The following is a 26,748-nucleotide window of genomic DNA, read 5'->3' as shown; positions in this document are numbered from 1 at the left end:
TCCTATTCTGTATCTGGGTTGGAATGTCTAGAATAATAAAATGATAGGATGAACACTAACTAAGGCTCTCCACTGAGGCTCTGGGTTCTCTGGTCCTGTCTCATCAATGTGACAAACTTGTCAAAAAAGACCTACCGATACACATTCAGGAAAATACAGAGAAAGCACACACTTAGGCTCATTCATACGCACATGGGCGCTTGTTTTGCATGAAGCAATGAATTCTGTTTAGACATGCATGAATCTATCGGATATTAATTTAAAAGCTCTTGTATCTACATTGCTTAAACAGAGTTGGTGAGGCAAAAGAGGAAAAAGGCAAAGACGGCAATGAGAATAGGGGAAGAAGTTATGTGAGAAAGCAGTGTAATGATTTAAATTCTTCTACTATCTTTTGCTGAATAAAAGACAGAATATCTGTTGCTTTTCAGTCAATTTTAATATAATGGTTAATCTTAATAATTTGGTGAATGGTGGGTAACTCAATTAAAAGAATGCTGATGTATGACAAGGTATAGGAGAGAAATCTTCACAAGGCGCTTTATAGCTTGTTGAGCCCTTATAACTCCTGTTTGCTGGTGAGCAGTGTAACAAAGCATCTGCAGTGTGTTTTTGGAAACGGAGGATGGAGCGGTCAATCAGCCAGTAGGAGGAGAGACCACGCTAGTGACAACGGGAAAAAAGGAGGAGGGAAAGAATGAAAGAGGATGATGAAGAAAAGGAGGGTGAATGAGCTACCGGGGTTGAGTGAGCAACACAGCAAGAGAGGGAGAGGCAGAGGGAGGAGAGAAAGAGGAAGGGGGGTGTTTTTTGCTGCTGCGACTGTTTCTCCTGTCAGTTGGCTGGTTGCTTGCCGAACAGGAGGTATCACAGAGCAAGACAGAGATACACTGAGGGGATACTGAGGTACAGTCTGGTTTGGTTTCATCTGTGCAGCTCTGGCAGCTGTAGACACGCTTGTAGCTTGTGGATTTTGGTGCTGGACAGAGATCTGCAAATCCATGGATTATCAGCAGTGAGTATTGCTGACACTCTACTGACACACTCACCATTTTCAGCAAAAAAGTGAACCCACAGTCTTACACTACAGGGAGTCTGGCTCATTCATTTATGACCCAGGGGTATAAGGGGGCGCCGACCAGTCAGCCTTTGTGTCTTTATGCATTGCTTTGTCCCCATCCTTTCTTTGCTTCTTTTAACAAGCTTGTGTGTGTCTCACTGGGAGTGTGACTGATGCTGTTGCTTTTCTTCCAACAGGAGGGATGCTGGAGGCTAATGTGACTAACATTAGCATGACGGCTAAGCCCAGGGAGCTGGACCTAAGGTCTGCAGCCATCTCCTGTCAGGATACATCAGCTCGGCCCATGGCCTCCAGGAAGCCACAGGCAAAGCCCTCTGCATTGCCTCAGGCACCTTCACGTCCTTCTGGGTCAGAGCTTAAGGTGTATCGGCCCTCCTCTGGATCTATCCCTATACCAATTCCTAATCCATCTGGGCTCCGCAAGCAGCGATCGCTTGGCAACTTGTGTGTGCTCACTGATGCTGAGAAGAAGCTGCACCTGTACCAATCCCCTAGATGGAATGATGATGCAAGCCAACCAGGAGGAGGAACAAACAAACCTGGGCAAACCAAGACAGGTCAAGCAGGTGGCGGGAAACCACCACTGTCTCGGACACTCTCAAAGTCAGAACAATCCCTTTTTCAGAGTAAGCCCAAATCTTTCAGCTCTCAAACTGTTACTTCAAATTTGGGTAAGCCAAGTCGAATCCCAGCCCCTGGTAAACCTCGAGGACCTTATGCTGAAGTCAAGCCTATAAGTAAGGCCTCTGAAGTAGGTCCAGCTACAGACTCTGCTGACCAACCTCTTAAAGCAAACTCCAATGGAGCTGGGGGTGCTGGGACTAATGGCAAGAAACCAGGGGGCAAAGTTAAATCTGGAGCTCAATTATCAGAAGAAAAGAAGGAGAAGAAAGGGACAGATGGAGAGAATGACAAGAGTTTTCTGAAGGTGGACCCTGAGTTAGTTGTGACAGTTCTAGGAGACCTAGAGCAGCTACTCTTCAGTCAGATGCTGGGTAAGTGCATTGCAGTTTTACAATCCTGTCTTCTTCACACCTAAACCTTTGCTTTTACCTCCAACTGAATGAATGAGCTCAGTGGGGTTTCATAGCAGTGCTGAAGTAAGCGTTTCACGAGAGATCACATTGTTTTGTTGTACAGCATTAGTAGTTTGTCCCAGCCTCAACTGACCCAGTGCCACAGTGAGCTAGATTTGTATTAAACCATCTCAATTTCCCTTCCTCATTTTTTTGTTTAGGCTTTAGATTAGCAAATCTACTGACATTGAAGCATTTTCATGGCTTAAGGCAAATATAATGCATTTTTGTTTGTATGCAGAGGTTAGCAGGCATCCTATTCTTTCCTGTGCCCTGGCTCATACCAAAATCAACCATTCGTTAATAAAGGTCGTGTGAGTGAGACTCGCGGGGTGTGTGTTTTCATTCGGTAAATAAAACGGCTGCACATCGAGCCAGGCCCTGGTCTCAGTGGGCCATGAATTTAGCTTCGCAGCACCCCTCCATCAACCCCACCCCTTTTCCGTCCACATCTATTGATCTGCGGGCCACTGACAGATGGTCACTATCCACCCCACTCCAACCTCTACCCCTGTTACCGAGGGCAACGTGTGGGAGGAGAGAGTGGAATTTGAATGTTTCTCTGCATGGGCAGGTAGTTGTCTATCGTGGATATAATCATGTTGCAGTCAGTTGGATGTGCTGTTTTGACTTAAGTCTTAGCTTCTGGTGGTGCGCTGTGAAAATGATGGGTGTGTTCATGACTAATGTGCTGAACAACAACATCTCCCTCATTACTCATTTACAGACACTCTTCGAGGTTGTGTTTGGATATTGCTCATTGTTTTTCACACATCTCTCTCTGAAGGAGATGGTATAAGAACAGTCAAGTCTTCACCAAAAGAAATAAGTATTTATTTGTCATGAAAGCCTCTCCAATCTTCCTCTGCATTTCCGTCCTCTGTCTTCAGCAGCTTGCCTTGTGCAGCAGAGCCCAAAATCCCATTCAAGATGACCTTGCCCTACAGCCCTCCTCGTGTTTGTTCCCTGCATGCCGTGTAGCTGAATACCGTGGTCATGTGTGCAACCTTGCTTTCTCTTTTCATTGGTGACAACCTCATTTAACAACCAAGTGGGCAATTTATTATATAGATAGAGATAGATATACATATAGATATAATATTATTACTGCCAATTTGCTACTTGTCTTTACAATTCCAGTCACCAGAAATAACAATTTTTTCTTTAGGAGACACATTATTTGCGATTTTAACTCCCAACTGATCTGAGAACAGCTGTCTTACCACTGAGATACCTGTCTTCACATCTCCATAATAAATTACAGTTTCCTTCTAAATTGACTGAAAAAACCTCAGGTGAGAAAACTTTAGAGAGAACTGAAGAGTCACGAATGTAATGAATGTGCAATTTGGCCTGATAACAAGCATTGACTGTCTTGGAAAAAAGTGAAAAACGCTCTTGGGACAGTTTAAATGATCTATTTCCAAAGCCTATGAAAATATTTAAGTCGCACTGTTATAATTACACTCATTCCTTAAAATCTTGCACAAAGTGATATTTCACTTGATTCATTCATATTTGAGCAATCCTAATGAATTCTGCCCTTTAAGCGACACTTCCCTGTCCTAAATAAGGAGGGGCCAGACAGGTCTGTCATAATTCTTCCCTTTATGATTCTGTTTCAGTTTCTTTTTGAGTTTTTAGTTACACTTTGATTAATTTGTTGTTATATTCAAGCAGTGTTGTGGTTTTTGAGTTAACCTCTGTTGCCCCTTTGTGCCAGTCACCTTTCACCTATCTCCCTTCCAGGTAATACTACCCACACCTGCTCCCTCTTAGCTGATTAGCCCATTCTTTGTTCTGTCTCCCATTTATACACCTCCTCTGCAGTTGCTCATTGCTTCACTCCTCATTTGTGTTTCTCCCCAGCATCTCCTGGTTTTGGTTTATCCTTTAATGTTCCTGGATTTGTCAACTCTGCATTTGGGTCCTCAACTTACTTCCGCTAAACCTGACAGGTCTTGGTAGAGTTGTCATTACTATCCCCTTCAGTAAACACCTACTCTACCTTGAAAGTGGTGAGCAAGCCAAGTAAAAATGTCTGCGTTCTCTGATTGGTTATTGGAGGTAGAGCAATCATTTGTGCTCAAAGTTGAGACAAGGTGACTTATTTCGTCCCTTCATTAGCACAAAGACAGCGACTGCTCATGTCTTAAGCTAGTGTCAAAGACTGCTTTTGCTGTTTTCAGCCTTCCTAAAACAAAATTTTGATTTCCAGAACAGGTGTAACAGGGTAATGCCATGAAATGGGCAGCCCACACAGAGTATAAGTGGGGCTGGACAATATGAACAAAACTTATATCGCAATACATTTTGGTTGATAGGATATAGTTATGATACCAATATAGAAAAAAATTTAAACCTCAGAAAGACTGTCAAGGATGCCCACAACAGGAGCCTGTACAAACATATGACAATTAGTTTAGCAAGTTTATAAACCCTTCTAATAAAACAGTTTAGAAATATTTGCTTAAACAACCTGGAAAATCAGTAAGGGAAAAATCCATTCACAAAATCTTGGTTTAAAACATCCAAGGTATTCATTTACTTACAAACAAACAAACCTTTCAAAATGTTGACTGATGAGCTCTGTGTCCCGATCCCCATGTTGGCAGTCCAGATACACTTAATACTTTTTAATGTGAGATAAGTTGTTCTTCACCATTAAATGCATCAAATTCTGCTCAACAGCCAATTGTTTCAGATAAGATGAACACTGAAGGATTCTCATTGCTCCGCATCTTCTTCAGATTCTTTTCTGTTAATGTTTTAAACTAGTTTTTTCAGAGACATGGTGTCAGTTAATGGACTTCAGTCATCCCATTAAAAGGGCAACCAAGTGAACTGATTGATTTTATTACCTTAACCAGCTGGCAATTACACAATAAACATGTTCTATCAAAGGAAAAGTAATTCAGAACAGAAAATACTGCTAGGCTTATTATTTGTTTAGCCATTTTTTTTCCTTAAAATTAGCAATAATAGTATCAACTAAAACTCCCTCTGTGAAACAGTAAGCCAAGTCTGCTCCTCTGATATGGAGGATTGGGGTTCAAATCCCCATTGTGGAAGGAAAAGTGCTTCCTGTAAAAACTGCCATGTCTACATCCAAGCTATAATTACTTTCTGTGTTGACCACTTAAGAGAAGGGCTAAAGGGACTCGCATAGCAACAGTACAAAAAGTTGCCATAGAAAATCCCTATAAAAAGCCTTATTGTTGGGAGTTTACATGTTTTCCCTTGAATGTGTGTGTTTTCTGTTGGTACTTAACTTTATCCTGCTCATACAGTCCAAAAACATGAAAGTTAGCTCATTTGAAGCCCTTATATTTGGCTGGTAATTGATCTAGGACATTTCATGGGGTACATACTATGGAGAGCATCGTGGAAAAAAAAAAAAACCCAGCAAAAGTCTAAATCTTCAAGTTTGAATAATAAAATATGATAAAAGATGGGATTTTTCTAAGCAATAGGTCTAATTTCCTTTAGGTTAGGTTGTAAAAAGGAAATTAAGATCCTGGATTTTTGTAAGTCTGGTTTTGTACAAGTCTCTTTAAAAACATAAACCATGTAAGTTTTTCAACTAATACTGTAGTTAAAAAGCAAGCTTAAACATCACTGTACCAATATTTGTCAGCTAGTAAAACTGTCTCATATTGACAAATTTCTAGGAAGGCAAGTTTAGGACACACAATGACACTCAGGGTAAGAAATAAAAAAATAAAAAAGCAATTTAGAAAATAATTAATAAAATCAATAAAAGCTGTGTCAGTTAAACGGAAAATGATCATCTTCCAGGAATACAGAGTAACCAGATGTAGCACTGTCTGCCACATACTGTGTCATGAAACCTCAGTGTGTATAGAGGGCATAGTGTTTTTGTGTATATGTTCATGTGAATTTGCATGTGTGTGCTGAAGAGAGGTTAATTGTAACTTGCCCTGTAGCTTTGCAGCTGTGGGCTCATCCTTTATCATATCTGCTTCTCCATTTCCGATGGGATGCTCAGCTAATTGGGTTCTGCTCTGTCACCAGAAGACAGATTATGGCCGCTCAATAGATCCACACCTTCCATTCTTAGAGGCAAACTAACCTTCTCATGTTTTGCTTGCTGGGAAAATGAATAGGCTGGTACAGGACATTTTTTTTGCAGATAAAAAGTAGCAAAATAAATTTATTATGTGAACTGTTAGCTGCAGGGAGTAAAAAATGCCCGTACTTTTTACACATCATATTCAGTGACATTTGGCAACATCCGATGTGACACTGTCCTTTTGAGATTAGCCAGAAGTAATAGATAAGGATGATGCAGAATGCCACTGAGGTTGTATAACCAAAGACCATAATTTCGTTACTTAAAAAGAAAAAACTCCCCCATTAGAGAAAGAGGTTGAAAAAAAAAGAACAATTTAAGTTACTTTGAGGTCAGGATTGGTTCCTGCCATTTTCATTCGTCTCTCATCAAGCATCTTTAACCACTGATTAATGAACAGCTTTTCATTTAATGGATTTAAGGAACTACTTTAATAATGAGCGCACGGGATGCAGCTTTAGATTCAGAAGGTATTTCATCCAAAACCAGAATGTATTTTAAGAATCTTTAAGAGCAGATTTGGAGTTAAGGCTGGATGTGCAGGATGGAAGGGATGAACACTGAAATTCTGCCACTACAAGATAAACTTGAAACGCTTCAATAGTAATCTCAAGCCCTGGACCTCAGATGTCCTCCCCTAATGACCCTTGTGGTCCCATCCAGTGCCCATAATGAGGTGCCTTGGAAAGGGTAAGCCGCCTGAAGCAGTAGCCCCTCCCAGCATGGGGCCAGAATAGTTTAGAAGGAATCCCAGCTAAGACACCAACCAAGCTTCCGGATTATTCCTCACATAAGGATAATGAGAAGATCTCCCCCCACCTTCCTTCAATTCCATTAACCACAGATCTATTGCCCTGGAAAAGGCCATGCATACTGACTGAAATAAATTAAAGATTAAACCCACTGGGACATCTGTTTAGTTGCAGATTTAGTCATTTAGGGATGTAGGTTAGAAGATTGGAGAAGCTGCGAGATCTTGGTGGGTAGAATGTGACCACACATTTTTCTGCAATGCACAAACACAAGATTGTGCATTGCAGAAAATGAGAGAAAAAAACAACAACTGAAAAACCAACCACAGGTTTGACATAAACATAAGCACAACTACTCAACGGGAGCTGTCATAAAAAGTACTGAAGCTTCCTGAGCTAAAAGCACACTTAGGCATCACCACAGATTGTGTGCCATGTGTCATATTCTTTTAGGATTTCTTGTGTGTCTTTTTTTAGCAATGACAGGGTGGTTTTCACAATCAGCTCCATTGTGATGGGAGTGCGGAGCCTCTAATGTGATGTGGGAGGGGTCGGGGTTTGACTGGTTCTGCCCTGGGCTTTGCTGAATGAAAGAGTCATGGCAGTCGTCCTTTAATCCAGGAGTTTGGTGAGAAGCCAAATAAACACAAACGCTGACAGGAAAGTGAAGAATAACATACTTTTCTCTCTCTGTCTTCCTCTTCCTCCCTTTCAACTCTGATGCGAGCTGACGGCCAGCGGTGTTCTGTCACCATTCACAAAGCAGAGAGGATATTTCTGGTACGAGTTTCTCAGGAAGAGGACAGGGAACATCTTTTAAACGTGACAGAAATGTTGGATCCATGACTATTCATAGATAAAAAGACTGTTCACGCATATGGTAGCCTTTATGTTCAGGCTCATTGTTTTCATTCACTTCAATAGTTGTATGTGTGTTTGTTTGTTGGTAAAATGCAGTGTGGTCAGTCTGTAAAGACTTAATGCAGGGACCATTGCATTAGTGCAGTCTGCTTCCTGCCATACTCCTGCGAAATCAAATTAGAACTCAGTGGGTTGTTTTTTTGGCTAATCAGTTCTCACAAAACAGCATCAGCTCCAGCTTTGAAATAAAAGTTTCATGGTTATAGTTAGTGCTCCAACTGATGATAATTTTGCTAAGCACTTAATCTGTAGATTTTTTTCTCCGATTAATCGATTTATAATTTCATAGCAAAAGGATTTTTTAAACCAGGTGAAACAAACTTTTCCATTCTAGGAGTTTTGGAGCATATTGACAAACAAAAAAGATTTTTTTAATCTTAAATGTTAATGTTTTTATATATTTTAATACAATTTTGATATAAATGCTTCTCTAAGTGGGTTGCTCTGTCATCTAAAGGCATGTTTCAGAGTGTCAATACTCCAGTTAACAATAATCAATTGCTGAATTAGTTGATGATTATTTCAATTATCAATACATTTTTTCAGCCCTAGTTACAAGCATGGAATTTGAAATGCATCAGGTTAAAAACTGAAATATAACAACCTCTTATCTGTGGATATATGTTCGAACAAAAGGATGGAACAGTTACTCAAAGGTCAAAAAGTGTTGATCATTTCAGCCTTGACATATTTACCATGTTGAAACCAAGGACTTTATTAGAGTGGTCATTGGGATCATTTGTCATCCTAACCCAACTCTAAGTTTAGTGTGACAATGAGGTTTCATTAAAAATAGAATTTACACTAAAATTATAAAAGTTTTCAGGTCTGTTCTAAGCAAAATAAGATCTGAAATGGCCGAGGTGCCTATATCTACAGCTCCATTGACTTTGCACATTGAAAACAGGAAGGGAGGTTGAAGTAATTAGATATGGGGGAAGGTAGAGGAATAACTATTAGATACTGAAAAAAGGCTTTGGGTAAACCTGTCAGAAAATCTGTTTAGCATCATTTTATGCTGGTGTTGTGCAGCAGAAAGCGAATAGTGAACTCCACAATATTGATTATATCATGAAAAGGGGAGTTATATTAGCACTAAAGAAGCATCCCAAGACATTAGCCACAAAGTTAAATTTTAAACAAAAAGGAGCCTTCCAAAAGACTATGACCTTGAGTATACCAGTTACAAATTAGCTTCTGGATCATTAAATCAGTGTCTTGGCAATAACAGAGCTGTTATCTCTACCTCATAGAAAACCGTGAGAAAAGCCTCAAAGGCAAGTCCAAGCAAAGCAACCTACAGATAAACTCAGATGAACTAGTTTTGTCACAAAAGCTAAGAATTGTAAGACAATTGTAAAAAAAAGATTCAGAAAACAAACATTTTACAAAGAAATTGGAACCAAATACTAAGGAAATGTTTTATGATTGAGTTTGGTATTCCAAAATACGCTAAAACTAGGAAATCTTTTTAATCTTAATGTCAAGGAGGAAAAAACATTTTGTTTTAAGCACAGTGTATGTACATAAGGAATTTGATAAAACAGTAGTTCAGTGTGTAACTGAGAAATAGTTCATATACACACAAGTAGAACTGTTCCTCTAATGATAAGGGAACATTTAGAACTCTTCTATTTTTGTCTTCTTCATATGAACGCTCACGGATAAAAGATTCCTTTGTCACTGATAATGTGGTGTTTATGTCCTGGACATGCATTATTAGCTCTAACCACATTTGATCAGACTTTTAGGTTAGCTTACACCAAGGCTGAGGTGACTTTTCCTAAATTATTACGTTTCAAATTAAACATTAGGTGAGCGGTTTACTGTTTCTTTGAGTCAAAACTGATTTAAGTGTTAGTACAGTTAAAGTGATATAAACAGGTGAAAATCTGAGCTGGAACCTTTCTCTGGAGTTTGTTCTTAAAGTACACGGTGCAATAAGAGAACCCATCTTGATTTTAAGAGTTTATATTCAATATTAGGGTTTACTTTTTGGGTGGTCTGTTCCCATAAGTAATTTATTGGCAGAGATTATTAGCTGCAAATCTAATATTAACCATAGAGCGTTCTACATCTGCTCTGCCACCTGTTATGTTGTTATGCTATGTTTAGAGATGTCTTGTCCGAATCAAGTGTTTATCTAAATAGTTTGTTCCTGCTTTTCGTATTTGCAGCTGTAACACTTGAGTAGAGACACTAACTTGTCTCACTTCACCTGTGTCACTCATCACCTCATTAGGAGTCCATGCAGTTTCAGCTGCGTTAAGCATATTGCAAAAATAAAGATAAAACATGTCCACAGGAAGTAAACACACCCAAACAACGCCACACATGATGCTCTGCTCTGGCTTGTCTCTTCAGTTTCTGAGCATCTGATGTTCTTGACAAAATTTGCACTTAGATTATGGATGCAGTTAGATGCATACTTCTTTTATAAATATGCAGCTTATGCATAAATTATTTCTTCATTACTACTGGAGTAAAGTGAAACACATTCTTCTTTACAGAGTTCCTCTGCTTTTATCTTTTTGCTTCATCAAGTGACTTTGAATATCATATAGCCAGAATATGTTAAAAAGGGGTTTTAAATAAAAATGTCACTGATTTCATATATGCAAGTCAAAAATATTCCCTAATTAGGTTGTGCCATTATTAGCAGACTAACATGCTGTAAGGTTTATGGATCAACTGTCAATGAATCTTTTACAACACGCTGGAAGCAACTTTGGCCCAATCAATTTTGAATTGAAACATTTTTAAGCATCAATGGTCTCAGATCATACAGCAGCAGCAACTTCCAATGTATTTAAAATCATGCAATGCACTACAACACACTAGCAGCCTTTCCAGGGTGCATCCCGCGTCTCGCCCAATGACTGCCAGAGATAGGCAAGGCCGGACCCTACCATGATCCTAATGGAATAAGCAGGAGAAGATGGACGGATGAATCACCCAATGCAAATACATACATTATATTTATGGTATTTGGTGACTGAGATGTATGTTTTTTTCAGCATGAGTTTGGTTAAATCTTGATCTCCTTATCATGAAAGTAAACTTGCTTTAAGTAATTTTAAAGCCTCTTTAGCTTAAACTCTCCCATAAGCGGATAGAACGGTGGGTTTTAAGCAGATAGATCAGTAGTTAAGCAGATATCTGAGTTTGTTTAAGTGTATAGGCCTGTGTTTGTGTTCACATTTTGAGGGCCAGGGATAACCTGAACTGTGTGGATTTATATCTCAGGGTTTAATCTGTGGATTTGTTTTTGCACGTGGGATTCTGAAACCGGACATCTTCTTCATAACCGTCCAAAACTCTGCAGCTGTGCTTCTCAGACTCCTGGTCAAGGATTTCCAATTTTAAATGGATTCCACATTTGCTAGCCATTATATTTTCCTTCTCACAAACAAACCTGCTGTCATTGCTAGGCCTCTGCATCTTTTATAGCTAACAACTGTTAGATTTAATGCATACAGATGCAGACGTTTACTCTGATGTGTTTGTTAGCCGGTCTTATTGCCTATCAGACATGATCATCAAGTGCTCCAATATCCTGTTTCAACATCGCGCTGTGGCAGAGGAACTTTACTGTGTGTGTTTTTTGTGTGGATATGCATTTGGTGTGTGTTAGTTTTCTCCCTCCAGATGCTCAGGGATGGCTGCATTTTGTAATGTTTCCTGTTTTGCAAGCTGTTTGAGGTCAGCTGACAGCTGCAAAGTTAGAGTCAAAGCACAGACAAACAGAAAAGCAGGAAGCATGAATATTTTAACTAATAAATCTTGACTGACAAAAAAAAAACATAATCATAGCTGTTTGCTATGCTTTGGAAGCATGACAACAAAAAACAACACTTTGGTTCTTGTTTGTCACTGGTCAAGAATGTTGTAATGATTGTTTTTGTAGCTCACAAACTGTCACTTCCCTTTTTACAAATAAAGAAGTATGTGGAAGGAGATACAGGTGCTTTAGAGAGAAGCTGAGCTGCAGCCATTTATCATGCAATAACGCTGCTGTAGCCTGAGGATAGTTCTGGCGACTCAAACATATGTGCACACATGTGGACAGGACGTGGACTGATGAACTCTGGAAGGAAGGAGGGAAATAATAGAAATGGGGGCCATTACTCATCCTTTTATTCATATTCAACAAAAAATTATATATTTCTGATGCGGGACCTGCACCGATGCTCCTGCACAAGCAAGAAAAGGTCGTACCATAAAAAAAATAAAAAATGATGCATCTCGAAAAAGCTAAAAGCCATTAGTGCATCTTTGGGGAGTTTGTTTCTAATGGAGAGAAGAGTCAAGTGAAACCAGAGGAAACCAAGTAGACATTTTATTACCTTTTTCTTTCCCACATACCCTGTCTGCTAGCCAGAAAATCCAGCTTTTTTACCGCCTTCAAATCCCATGTGTTCTCCAAATGCCACAACATCTTCATTTGAGATGTCCTGATTCAGGCTTTTTTCTAAATGCTGTGAATGTGATTCTCTAAAAAGCGAAGCGCCTATTTTCTTTCCCCCAATAGTATTACTGGAGGCCATACTGACGCATTTTGTTCAGCCAATCTCTTAAAAAAGTAATTTTTTTTTGTATTTTGTATTTTTTTTGTATGTTAACAGTCTGAATGGGTTTTATTCTTCACAATGACATTCATAGTTCACCAGAGAATATCCAGGCTGCTGCATCTCCCTGCATGATTTGTACAAATACATCTGCTATGATATACTCAAATATAAGTGTTAAAGTACCATAGTGATGAAGGAGAAATCAAGGATTTCCATATGTCTCTCAAGTATTTAGAGCGTTCTGTTTGCTGTCATATGCCAAAGTTTGAGCAATGCATTTATACATGAATGAATAAGTTAATATATGAATGCATATTTTAGACTAATACATTTTTTCATTAGTTCTGATCCTTTTTATTTATTTATTTTTCATTTTGCTGCTAAAGCAATGTTGCTGTCCTCTAATTATTGACTAACCCCTTCCCATAAATGATTTGGACCATTATCTTGTGTTAAACACAGCTGACTGAGTTAACCCTACATTTTATCTGCTCTTTACAAATATTTTCCTATACCTAAAATGCAGCTTTATTCAGTAGTTTTTGATAAATAATTGCCATTCACAATTTCATTTTAGGCTCAATGTAGCCACATTTTCAAGACTTTTAATTGATCAGCAGTTGTTCTTTCTGCTAAAATATTTGTACTGATATTTACTGCATTTTTTTAAATTCCTATTATTACTATAAATTAAAAAGTAGACTTAAACTTATGAAATGAAATTGCATTTTAAACTAGAAACAAGCTTCTTTCCTTTAAATGTAACAATGGATATGTGTTTTGAAATATTACCTGTTGGTTGGGTGTTTTCCTCTCTCTTTTGACTGAGAGCATTCTTCCATTAGAATACACAGACAGCCCTGGAGAACCTGCATGCACTTACAGGGGCACTCTCACTCCAACATGCTGACTCTCATTTTAACACTCTGGATGTCCATTAAGAAAGATGCCTCAGCAGGTTTCTGAGCATCTTTCTGAGGGTCTCATGTGTGCATCCAGATAAGACAGGTGGAAACACTGCCCCTGCAAATACAAAAATGCACACAAATACTTCCACACAACAGAGACACTCAGTTTAAACCTGATCAGCATAAATCATCTGCACCCCAGGGGAACTGCCAGAACTTGACAGGGATATTTGCATCCTTAATTCCCCCACCAACACCCTCCCTACATCCCCTGCTTGCCAGCTGGGGCTGCTGGGGCAAGACATAGGCGGGACAGGAAGCGTCTAACAGACATGTAATCACACACACACACATACATTTATGCAGACGCTCACGCACAATAACATAGACCGTATCAAATCAATTTGACGCCATTGTTAAACAAAGCTCCCGTTTATGGTAATTACGATCGCACAATTAAAGCCTACATGCAGGTGTTTCTACGGTGGCTGAGAAGTGCAAAACACATTTACAATTCAAAAACACATTAACAAATAAAAAACAAAATAACATTTGAAGAAACAAAATTATATTTTGTGAAACAAATGTATTTTTGAAAAAAAAGTTTAAATTTTTAAAAACAAATTTACATTTTAGCAAACAAATTTACATTAACAAATAAACAAAATAAAATTTGAAGAAACAAAATTATATTTTATGAAACAAATGTATTTTTGAAAAAAAAGTTTAAATTTTTAAAAACACATTTACAATTCAAAAACACATTAACAAATAAAAAACAAAATAACATTTGAAGAAACAAAATTATATTTTATGAAACAAATGTATTTTTGAAAAAAAAAGTTTAAATTTTTAAAAACAAATTTACATTTTAGGAAACAAATTCACATTTTAAATAAGTTAGATTTTAGGTGAGAGAAAGTTTCATTTTAGAGAAAAAAAAATACATTATCGGGAAACAAATTTACATAAAAAAAAAATTGACCGTTCGGAAACACTTGTACAAGTGCAAAGACAAAACTGCAAGTGGCAAAACACATTTACATAGCCAAAAACAAATTAACAGAAGACGGCTACACGGAAAGGGAATGTCCCAGTGACCGGATGTGACGTCACGATTACCCTGACTTGTAGTACAAACAGCTCAAGCTGTAGTCCTCCTGCTTCACGTGAAAAGTCAGCGGCGATTTTAGATGGAAAGAATTGCACTGAAGCTGTTTTTCTTAAGTTTACGCTAACCGAACAATGTTTTCAGCCAATTTACACCATTTTGTTCTTCGTGCGGACGGTCTCTGGAACTTTTACGGGACATGGACCAGGTGGCAGGACCAAGCAGCAGGGCCGGGCGTATTACTGGCCGGAGCCACTATTATTTTGTCATGTAGTTTTTTAATTACTTTTCTTTGGTATTTAATTATTTTTTGGGTATTTTTCCTGCCTTTTTTCGGCAAATGCCTTATTTATAGTACTTCTAACTAGATTGTTATATATATATATATATATATATATATAGGCTATATATTGTGATGTTATCGCTTAATAAACTGCATTAAAACTTTTATAATATCACATTTACTTGATGGAACGGAGTACTTTATCTGCGAATAAGTGGCCTCGGCCGGCAGCAGCCACCATCGGCCTCTCCGATGGCAAGCTCTGCCGGCAGCGGCCACCATCGGCCTCTCCGATGGCAAGCTCTGCCGACAGCGGCCACCATCGGCCTCTCCGATGGCAAGCTCTGCCGGCAGCGGCCACCATCGGCCTCTCCGATGGCAGGCTCTGCCGACAGCGGCCACCATCGGCCTCTCCGATGGCAGGCTCTGCCGGCAGCGGGCAACAACGGCCACTCCGATGGCCGGCTCTGCCGCAGCCACTGTCACGAATTGAGCCCGGCCCTGCTGCTTGGTCCTGCCACCTTGTACCGTGTCCCGTAAAAGTTCCAGAGACCGTCCGCACGAAGAACAAAATGGTGTAAATTGGCTGAAAACATTGTTCGGTTAGCGTAAACTTAAGAAAAACAGCTTCAGTGCAATTCTTTCCATCTAAAATCGCCGCTGACTTTTCACGTGAAGCAGGAGGACTACAGCTTGAGCTGTTTGTACTACAAGTCAGGGTAATCGTGACGTCACATCCGGCCACTGGGACATTCCCTTTCCGTGTAGCCGTCTTTTGTTAATTTGTTTTTGGCTATGTAAATGTGTTTTGCCACTTGCAGTTTTGTCTTTGCACTTGTACAAGTGTTTCCGAACGGTCAATTTTTTTTTAGATGTAAATTTGTTTCCCTATAATGTATTTTTTTTCTCTAAAATGAAACTTTCTCTCACCTAAAATCTAACTTATTTAAAATGTGAATTTGTTTCCTTAAATGTAAATTTGTTTTTAAAAATTTAAACTTTTTTTTTCAAAAATAAATTGTTTCATAAAATATAATTGTTTCTTCAAATGTTATTTTGTTTTTTATTTGTTAATGTGTTTTTGAATTGTAAATGTGTTTTTAAAAATTTAAACTTTTTTTTTTCAAAAATACATTTGTTTCATAAAATATAATTTTGTTTCTTCAAATTTTATTTTGTTTATTTGTTAATGTAAATTTGTTTGCTAAAATGTAAATTTGTTTTTAAAAATTTAAACTTTTTTTTCAAAAATACATTTGTTTCACAAAATATAATTTTGTTTCTTCAAATGTTATTTTGTTTTTTATTTGTTAATGTGTTTTTGAATTGTAAATGTGTTTTGCACTTCTCAGCCACCGTATGTTTCACTTTGTCTGTCTTTGCCTATATTAGACATCCTTTGTTCCAGATAAATCTCTATGTGATTTTGTTCCAGATAAATCTCTATCACATTATCAGCTCTGGGTGAGCTTAAGATGTGTTATTTCTTTTTCATTGCTTTAACTTCCACTGTGTGGGCCAGTATCTGCCATATCAGCAATCTCCTGCTGGAAAAACTAGATGTATTGGATTTTTTGGTGTTTGTTTATATGTCAGTTGTGGTGCATATGTACATGTGCATAAGCTGCAGGTTGGCATCACTTTGGTATCATTGTGTCTATTTGTTTCTTTGTGTGCAGCCTACTCGATTTTATTATTATTATTTTTTTTTTTTTATCTATTTGAGGAAAAACAAATCTTGTTAAATTTTGCCAAAGTAGGTTGTGTATATCTTTGAAAGATAGGAAAGATGCTTTTCATAAACAAATGTGCTCATGGGGTAAGTGTGCAGCTGTTGTTAAGATCGAAAGCTTTGGCACCACATCATTGGCCCTCCTCTCTCATTAGGCTGACATCTCTCTTTTACTCTTCATTTACCATCTGGATGTCTTCACAGGAGGGTTGGTTAAAGGTCTTTGAGCTGCAGCAGCAAAAGTTCCAGTTTGCATGGTATCCTCTGAAAATGCAAAAGCTTCTACCTTGCCCTCGTTAGCAAGGGACAAGATATTTCTGTTTTTATTTTTTTTATTTCAGTTTTGGTCCGCCTTACATTATGGGAGCCATAAAAAACGTTAAAAAAATGTAAACAGTTTTGAGTTCAGTGAAAATAAATCAACACAGTGAGCCTTATTGCTGGTTTTGACTTCAGTTTTGTTTTGAATACAATTCTGAAACTACGGTGTACTCCATCTATTAATGTCAGCCATGCAGTTAAGGGGAAGTTCAACAAACCAGTCGGCTACAAATGAGGGTTAGTGGAAAATAAGTGTGACAGTTCTCAGAATAAGGAAACGTTATGTCTCCTTGAAAATAATAAGACGTTGCTGCACATGCAAATAAGAAAAGGAGTTATGTGGCACCAGCATATGGAGGGTCGAAGGGTACAAAATAAATATGTGATGAAGTGTCCATATAATGTGTAAAACTCCCTGCATAATTATAATAAAGCAATTTATATGCATGAAACAAGCGGAACACTATGGCAATAGCCCCACTGCTCCACTTGTGAAAGTAAAATCTGTTGGGCTGTTATTGGCATCAAGACAATTATTCTTATTGCCACATTGCCAAGACAGGACACTGTTAGGAAGAAAAAAAAAAGTATGTGATGAAATGAATAAATCTGAAAATACCATTTAATTTTATTTAGTGCAACAAGAAATAAACACGTGTATTTAAATGACCCATTAGATAATTGAATGTGCACATTTATTTGATGCATAATTATATACAGGAATGTCATATAAAATTATGAAACCCACAATTAAATATCTTTTTAATTATGACTAACTAATTAAATGTTTTTTTTATTAATTACTTTATTATTATTTAATTCTGTATTCATTTATTTAATGGCATCCTTGTTGCAAACTCGTTACAAAAAAAAAAAGATATTCTCACCCATCAAATGTAGGGGGCGGGATTTGGATGATTCCTATGTAGAAACTGATATCTGATTGGCTGTGAGTGAATGAAGACACGTTCTTCATAGTTTGCTAAGAATTTAAGGTCCAGATTATGCTGGAAAATGCTAAAGTAGCTTTAATAACTTGCTGTAATTTGCATACTCCAACCACTAAGTAAGCATCTACAGCCTCTAAATTCATAGTTTTGTAATAATTCAAGTCAATTCAACTAAGTATATTTATAAAGTATGACACCAATTCACAACACATGTTCATAGGCAATTCAATCAGATCATGCAGTCAGATTGGTTAAAATTAAATATCTGATAAGTTAATGAGAGAGTGATAGTGGGTGTATTTAAATGTAATTGTTTATATATTTTTATATATATATATATATATATATATATATATATATATATATATATATATATATATATATATATATATATATATATATATATATATACATATATATATTAAAACTTTAATAGCTTTATTTTATTTCTTTATGTTTTAATTTGATTTTTCTTATCTGATTTGTCTCTTTTGGGGGCAGCCTGAGGACAGGCATACCCACACCCTCGTGTTTAAAAAAACATGTGATGGCTCGATGTGAATCTATGTGGCTCCATCTCAGCAGATTACACAGAGGCCAGTGTGTGTCCACTGATGGGTTTATGTGAGGATAGCATTTGGTTTACTTTGCCATGGATCGAAGAGACAGAATGCACCGAGATGGCTTTGCAACTGTTGGGGAAAATGAGATCAACATGTCTATTCAGGCAAACTAACGAGAGTGTGTTTGTCTATAAGTAGGATTGAAGTGTTTCTTTCCTTTTTGTTTTTCTGTTCATCCATGATTTATTTTTTTATTTTTTACATTTTTTCATATTCTAACCCGAATCTTACAGTAACAATGTAAAACATCCCATTGATCCAATTCCCATGTTTCTTATCTTAGCATTTAGACACACCTTATGAGAAGCTGCTTACTTACATGATGAAGAAACCTTTCTGCTGAAAAAGGGAATCTCATCACAACTGAGTGAATGATGATTTAAAAAAATTAGATTATATAAGCTAAATAGTATTCTGCCCCTCCCCCAAAAATGGCCAAGTACAAAATTCTGTAAGGTTTCAAACAAACATTTTTAATTGACTTTGTTGGAGGCCCTTCCTACATCTAATGCAACCATTAGACAGATATGCAATTAATGACTAACATATTATTAATATAATATATATATTACAGTCAATATGGTCAGGCTATAATAGGAGTTATCTTTTAAAGTGTTGTGGCAAAAATTTTTGAATTTATGTTCTTTATTAATAAGTTATATTACCTGGTAGCTCAATAGAAGTGAGAATCTTTTCTAAACTTGAAGATTTATCTTATTGTAATTCCTTTTTTGAAAATTTTGGGCCAGCAGTGGCCAGAGCTCTGCTTGGGGGCAATCATGATTTGGTGCATTGTAGCCAGGTGTACTTTAACTACTTTACAGAGTTTTGTTTTTTAGGTGAGTTATCTCAGATGTTCACTTTATATCACTTGATTTTAAAAAGTTGTCACTGAGTCTCAAAGTCCTACTTTGCTTCTATAAACTATGTCCTTTCAGGTTTTATGCCGCCCCTTTTCAAACATGTAATGGTAAATTTTGCCCTCCTGCAGATCCAGAGTCTCAGAGGAAAAGGACGGTGCAAAATGTGCTGGACCTTCGTCAGAACCTGGAGGAAACCATGACCAGCCTGAGAGGGGTTCAGCTCAGCCACAGGTCAGCTTCACACACACACCTAAACACACACCCCCACTCACAAAATGTAAAAGAGGAGAAAGACATTATTGGAAAACAAATGCCAAGAAGGAAACACAGCAGAATGCCTTTTGACATTTGAACCAGTGTTTTGGTTGAGTTGGTAATCAGCCTGTGGGAACGCAGATCAATAACAGTCTTTCTGTTTGACATACAGTGGTTAGCCTGTTCTCCAGTCTTGCTCTCAGTCTTGTTTGCATCGTGATACAAAACATGATTAGTTTAAAGCTGAATCCAAAGCAAGTCTTATGTTTCAATGCTTAAATGCATTGATGCTTCAAATTCCTAAATTTAAACATGTTAGGATGTCCACTCCCTTCCTCCTGCACCAGTGTAAGTTGTGTTCATGCTGTCCTTGTCCTTGAAAGCTTCTCTTCCCTTTGCATCCTCTTGCTATATATCCTATCCCTCAGCAGGAACACTCCACATGTAGAGCGACTCAGCAGATGGTTCTCTGCTGGAAAACATTTCCTCTCTCTGATATACTTTTATTATACTGTAATAACTTTGAGTCAGCAAAGATTGATTTCGGTTTAACGCACACAGTCTACTGTATGTATGAATGTTTCATGTTCTAATAGAGCATCATAAATCCTCTGCAAGTTAGTTATTTGCATTTCTTAAACAAAAAGCTTTTCAGGAAAGCTAGATATTTTGCTACACATCATTTATCTCTTATATTGTATCCATGTGAAATGCTGTGAAGTTTTTTTTAAAAAGGAAAATGGGCACATTTCTTTCTCCTGATGACAATTCTTCAATGGTACAGAGAACTCCCTGTTAGGATATTTCTATATTCTCACATAATTTGACACACTGTGCGCTTGTAGCATTTAATATGCTAATTCTCATCATTTGTAAGCCAGGTGCTAAGTAGTGATGTGCTGTGCTGTACCACTTTACACAATGTACTCATGAGGTTTTAGAGATGCTCATGTTTGTAGACACGTACACATGTTCCCTAGCAACAAAGAATAATGCTACAGTATGCAGTTTTGACTCTAAGTATAAAGCAACATGCAGACATGTTTGCTGACAGGGAAATAGCAACAAAACCTGTGCATTCACTATGTGTGTGTGTGAGAGGTAGGGGATGTTTTTGTTACCTGGTGGGGACAATTTCCCAGGGATATGCTAGATTTTGGGGACTTATAGGTACTTGTGGGGATCAACGACTGTCTCCATGAGGAAAGGTTGTCGTCTTGGTGGGGGTTAGGTTAAGGGCTAAGGTGTGAATAGAGTTTAGGTTAGGTTTAGGGTCAGGAATGTTTTGGTATTGGTTAGGGTTAGGTCTGGGTTAGGCCATAAAAGTGATTTGGAAATTAATGGAAGTCAATGGAAAGTCCCCACAAGGATAGAGTGAGACAACTTATGTGTGCGTGTGTGTGTGTGTGGAGAAATATACAAAGGAGAGCTCTAAGCATAAACACTTGCACATCCCAAATAAACCCAAAGCCTTTTAAAACTAGTGCATAGTGAGGGTGTGTTCAATAAGAAGAAGGTACATCCACCGTAAGTAGGAGAAGATATAGGTATATAGGTATATTGTAGGTGAAAGATGTTCCTTTATAATGACTCAGAGCTACATGAAAGTATTTTATTGTTCATTAATAAATTGGTCTCATAGCAGCTAAATCAATCTGTAGGGATCTTTCTTTACAACGTATCAAAAAGAACTAAAAGCATTAGTATAGTCATTCAAAATGTGAATTTATTTGAAAATTATTGTAAAAAAACATGACTGCAAATAGAAAACAAAGAATCGATCATATTGACAGTCGACTAAAATCGACACAATATTTATATTTGTTAGTTCTTTTTAACTAAAGCAAATAAACAAATGCAAACAACGAAAGAACATCAAACAATTCTTGTATTATATTCTGTCCTATAGATGCTGAGGTGAATTACTGGGACCTTTTCAGGCTGTCAGATAAAATAAAATCTAATTCTAAAAGGTAGTTTTACTTGAAAGTTACTCGAAATACGACTCTGACTGTTTCACCTTTTAAAGAACCAGACACGGTCTCTGGTGACTTGCAGCACTGGACATTCAATTCAGCTCCTTTTTGATGCAACATGCTTTTTAACTTGGTTAAAAAAACAGCACACAGGGCTGTAAATCATAGTAAAATTTGACTAATGTTTGGATGATCAAATGCTTGTATTACATTTGATTTTAAATGTTTAAGTCAATTTTTCAAACCTCCTAAATAAAGTAGCTGGGTTAAGCAGATGGATATAAGAGTTGTGGAGAACATAGATTCTCGTGTAAACGCTGCACCACTTTTTTTACCAGAATTTTTACTTTTAACAAAGTTGTAAAATTCTGACTTTTTACCAATTTGTCTGTTTTTCTATTCTTTAGCTGTGCAGAGGGGACCATCCACTATGACAGTGATGAAGCCGCTGCCTTCTCAATCTCCAGCCTTTCCAATCGCTCCTCTCCCCTCTCGTGGCGCCATGGTCAAGCCAGCCCTCGTCTGCAGGCTGGTGACGCCCCGTCCACAGGTAGCGCTCCATCAGACGTTCCCCTACGCATCAGCCACATCTCACGTATCCACCTCATTGAAGACTTGGAGGATTCAGATCCGTCCCTCCTGAAGGTAGACTACCTCAGTGACAGCGATCTTGGTGGGAAGAATCCAAATGATGACTACGAAGACGACGGCGATGATGATATTGATGACCTCGGGAATGGGTGAGTGTGCACTATCTGATTTGAAAAACCTATGTTCACCCCACCTCTGTAATTAATCCATGAAATTGAAGCGGGAAATTATCACTCCATCTGTAATGAATTGCAGCAGCACCCCCTACCTCGCAACCTTGCCTGTTTGTCATGTCAGCTGTTGCCCCCCTCGACTTTGAGAGCCTTCTTCTGTCACTATGAGCCAATGCTGTCACTGTTATAGTAGCCCCATGCAGAGATCTTCCCATTATTGAGCTGGCTAAAGATGCAAGCATACTTCCACATAGAAGAACCTGCTGACAAATCTAGAATACTGAGGTCTTTGGAAAACTTTTCTGTCTGTAGTTACATAGACAAACATCAACTCTTACTCTGGAAGTATGGTTTAAAGTAATCTTAGATTCTTTACACCACAATATTTAATAAAAACATCTTTAATCAAAACACTAATTCATTTTTGTATAAATCAGCATGATGTTGAACATGTGTTTATTTGTTTTGGCCTTTTTCAGTTTCTTTATTTTTAGCAGAAAATAATGCATAACTTAAAAAGTGAAAGAATATGTGGTTGCCTGCAAAAGAGACGAGAAATTATCCCAGTTAAGCTCATTTTTCTTAATTTTTCCAACAACATGGCATCCTGAGAAAGTTGTCACAAATGAATAAAAGTTGTTTGCTCAATAAGAGCTCAATCCCTTGGATATGTCACAAAGGATAAATCACCATAATAGCTGAGGTGGTACTTCAAATATCTACCGGTAATTATTTCATCTCAGCAGGAATAATAACCATATCTCCATATGATTTTTTTTTTTAATCTGATCTCCAGTTTTTGTTGAGCTGTTACCTGGCAATACTGTGTGAAGACTCCAACATTTCTAAATGCTACATGTTCCCTAATAGATAGAGGCTGAAACCTTAAAAAGGAAAAACAGAGAAATGTTTCTGTAATATTGTAATGTAACCCTCCTGGTTACACTTTCAATTAGCTCATTGTCCCCAAGGTGGGTATAAACTGAATTTCTGTGCCGAAAAGAGTAAAATTACCTGCCTACACATTTAGCTCTCTTTAGTTGCAGCATGAAAAATTGTCCAAAATCTCTTTATAGAAAATAAAACTCTTTTTAAATAGTTTCGTACTGCTTTTTCACACTTAATTTGTAAATAGTACATTGATACCACAATAAAGGCTGTGAATATTGGCTGCGTGGGGTGGTTACTTGTGTGTGGTGTGTCCACCTCAGAAAATCATCAGCTTTTTAAGTTCCAGGGGGTTATTGAGGGATCTGGATCTGTTCATTGGCATGATGCTGGGGAACACCACGGACAGGTGGCAAAGCTATCCCAGGGCAACGCCGAGACAAACTGCACACAAAAAACAAGCACACACACTCAGCTAATCTCTAATTCATATTTTAAACAGTGAGAAGAAACTGTTTTGCCCACAGTCAACAAAACACATTTCTTGCATGCATTTCTAATCAGCACATTTTATAGCCTAAATCAGGCTAATGCGTTATGAGCATGGTCTGTTGTGCTACGTTCCATCAATTATGTTTTTTTTTCACAATTGGATCAATATGCATGATTCCCCAATTTTCACACAGCTTTAGAAGCTGAGTCATGCTTCCGTGACCGAGTCTAAGGGGCACTAAACAAAAACACAATATCTCATTGTGAGCTTGGCTGAGTGTTTGTCAGCTGCAGTTAGAGTTTGTCCAACAAATTGGAAGAAAAAAACTCCTTTCAGGCCACAGCTAGACATTTCCATGGTAATCGCAAAAATGCAAACCCAAGTCCCAGTAAAAAACTGTTGCAACACACAGTTTAAACCCTGGCCCTTTGTTTCAGGTCAGGTTATTCTTGGTCATTCAGGTTTACAAAGGTTGTTTTTGAGGAGACAACTTTACCAGGCCAATGTTCACAACACGGAAATGACTTTCAGACAGAGAAATGTCGCCCTATAACCATAAACAAACTCTTTTATTTGCTTAAGGACGAGATGATAGAGATTGTCATAATTTTGCCCAAGAAGTACTGATTTTTGCTCTTAATTGGAAGTAATATCTTTAAGGCAACAAATGTGTAACATACACTATATTGCCAAAAGTATTTGCTCACCCATCCAAATTATTGGAATCAGGTGTTCCAATCACTTCCATGGCCACAGGTGTATAAATTCAAGCACCTAGGCATGCAGACTGTTTTTACAAACATTTGTGAAAGAATGGGTCGCTCTCAGGAGCTCAGTGAATTCCAGCGTGGAACTGTGATAGGATGCCACCTGTGCAACAAATCCAGTCGTGAAATTTCCTCGCTCCTAAATATTCCACAGTCAACTGTCAGCTGTATTATAAGAAAATGGAAGTGTTTGGGAACGACAGCAACTCAGCCACGAAGTGGTAGGCCACGTAAACTGACGGAGCGGGGTCAGCGGATGCTGACGCGCATAGTGCGAAGAGGTCGCCAACTTTCTGCAGAGTCAATCACTACAGACCTCCAAACTTCATGTGGCCTTCAGATTAGCTCAAGAACAGTGCGCAGAGAGCTTCATGGAATGGGTTTCCATGGTCGAGCAGCTGCATCCAAGCCATACATCACCAAGTGCAATGCAAAGCGTCGGATGCGGTGGTGTAAAGCACGCCGCCACTGGACTCTAGAGCAGTGGAGACGCGTTCTCTGGAGTGACGAATCGCGCTTCTCCATCTGGCAATCTGATGGACGGGTCTGGGTTTGGCGGTTGCCAGGAGAACGGTACTTGTCTGACTGCATTGTGCCAAGTGTAAAGTTTGGTGGAGGGGGGATTATGGTGTGGGGTTGTTTTTCAGGAGCTGGGCTTGGCCCCTTAGTTCCAGTGAAAGGAACTCTGAATGCTTCAGCATACCAAGACATTTTGGACAATTCCATGCTCCCAACTTTGTGGGAACAGTTTGGAGCTGGCCCCTTCCTCTTCCAACATGACTGTGCACCAGTGCACAAAGCAAGGTCCATAAAGACATGGATGACAGAGTCTGGTGTGGATGAACTTGACTGGCCTGCACAGAGTCCTGACCTCAACCCGATAGAACACCTTTGGGATGAATTAGAGCGGAGACTGAGAGCCAGGCCTTCTCGTCCAACATCAGTGTGCGACCTCACAAATGCGCTTCTGGAAGAATGGTCAAAAATTCCCATAAACACACTCCTAAACCTTGTGGACAGCCTTCCCAGAAGAGTTGAAGCTGTTCTAGCTGCAAAGGGTGGACCGACGTCATATTGAACCCTATGGATTAGGAACGGGATGTCACTTAAGCTCATATGTGAGTCAAGGCAGGTGAGCAAATACTTTTGGCAATATAGTGTATATCTATATCAAGCGTATAAATATAAGCCTATACAAGATCAACATTGATTAAAATTCACAATATCTCTCGATTAAAGTCATTTTTGAATTGTGTTATCACCTAAACATCCACTTTTGAATAACCATAGAGTGTAGTTTGTTCTTTATAGTGCTTTAAGTTATCTTGTGAGCCCTAAATAATGAGTTAATTGGCCTCTTATTTTCCAATATTTTACTATACTTTTCCACTAGAGGGCAGACTGGTGCTTCCGTCCCTTTTTTCCCTGATGCTGTCCCTCCCCCCTAACAAATTAAAAGGGAGCATTCCTGCTGAATCCTCTCCATTTTAGCATAATTTATAGAACATCCTGATACATTCTGCTTTCAGACTCTACTAATGTCATATACAGGTCACTGTACTCTTTCATATCTCATCTTGGCATATATAATACATAGGATTTCCCCGATGCATAATGCATTTCTTTGTCAGGGTTATACTTACCTCATCTCTTTGTTCAGCTGAAGGGAAATTAGATGGAGGGGTACATGTGAATTTGTCAATAAACAGAGCTTAAGTTGACACCTTATTCTCCATGACTCACTGAAGTTAAGAAATGACACAAACTCTTATAGAAAGGTGAACTTGCCGTGACTATAAGATGACCTTGCTGTGCAAAGACTCCAAATACTCGCAGGTTATAATTCCAGCTCCTCAGTTATTAGTTTCCTGTTTGTTTTAAGCAGGGGCCCCAGCCCTTATGATGAATTCCTCCTCCATCTGGTTCCAGGGACCTCCTAGTCATCCCATACAGTTACTCATTCTCATTCACGTACGAGTCAGTCTTACCGGGAAGCTCTGACAGAGTTGAGAATGAGGAGAATGCTCCTTTCTGGCTGAGAATGTCTGGTAACTAGGGAATGTTAAGATCAAGGATATTGCAATGTGTTGGTATTAAAGTTTTATTCTGACTGTGGAGCTTTTGAAAAAGCAATAGCCTTAGATTCACTCATTCACCAATTCATGTAAACTTTCCTGTAGGATTGTGTAAACCTATAAACAACTTCAAATGTAACACTTTAAACCCTTTTGACATAAAAAATGTAAGGCAACGTACCAGTAAATCATGTTATGATAATGTAATCTAAAGGATTTAATTTGGTAAATTGGTATGTTTCTCT

The 26,748-nt window shown here is 38.2% G+C and overlaps 1 protein-coding gene across 6 annotated transcripts in view; it reads left to right on the top strand.

Moving 5' to 3' along the window:
* LOC119785033 (neuron navigator 1-like) overlaps positions 1-26,748 on the top strand; it is a 101,951-nt gene that overhangs the window by 18,420 nt on the left and 56,783 nt on the right. For all 6 annotated transcript variants that reach the window (XM_038287419.1, XM_038287418.1, XM_038287416.1 and 3 more), the window contains exons 5-7: positions 1,258-2,076; positions 19,414-19,516; positions 21,924-22,256. In XM_038287419.1, the coding sequence (XP_038143347.1) occupies positions 1,258-2,076; positions 19,414-19,516; positions 21,924-22,256 (1,255 nt within the window). The remainder of the gene's footprint in view (positions 1-1,257; positions 2,077-19,413; positions 19,517-21,923; positions 22,257-26,748) is intronic.

This window comes from Cyprinodon tularosa, unplaced genomic scaffold (genome assembly GCF_016077235.1).
Source record: "Cyprinodon tularosa strain WSP-4 unplaced genomic scaffold, ASM1607723v1 ctg239, whole genome shotgun sequence".
Taxonomy (NCBI): domain Eukaryota; kingdom Metazoa; phylum Chordata; class Actinopteri; order Cyprinodontiformes; family Cyprinodontidae; genus Cyprinodon; species Cyprinodon tularosa.
Note: the sequence above shows the minus strand (reverse complement) of the source record. Positions and strands in the feature narration are given on the sequence as shown.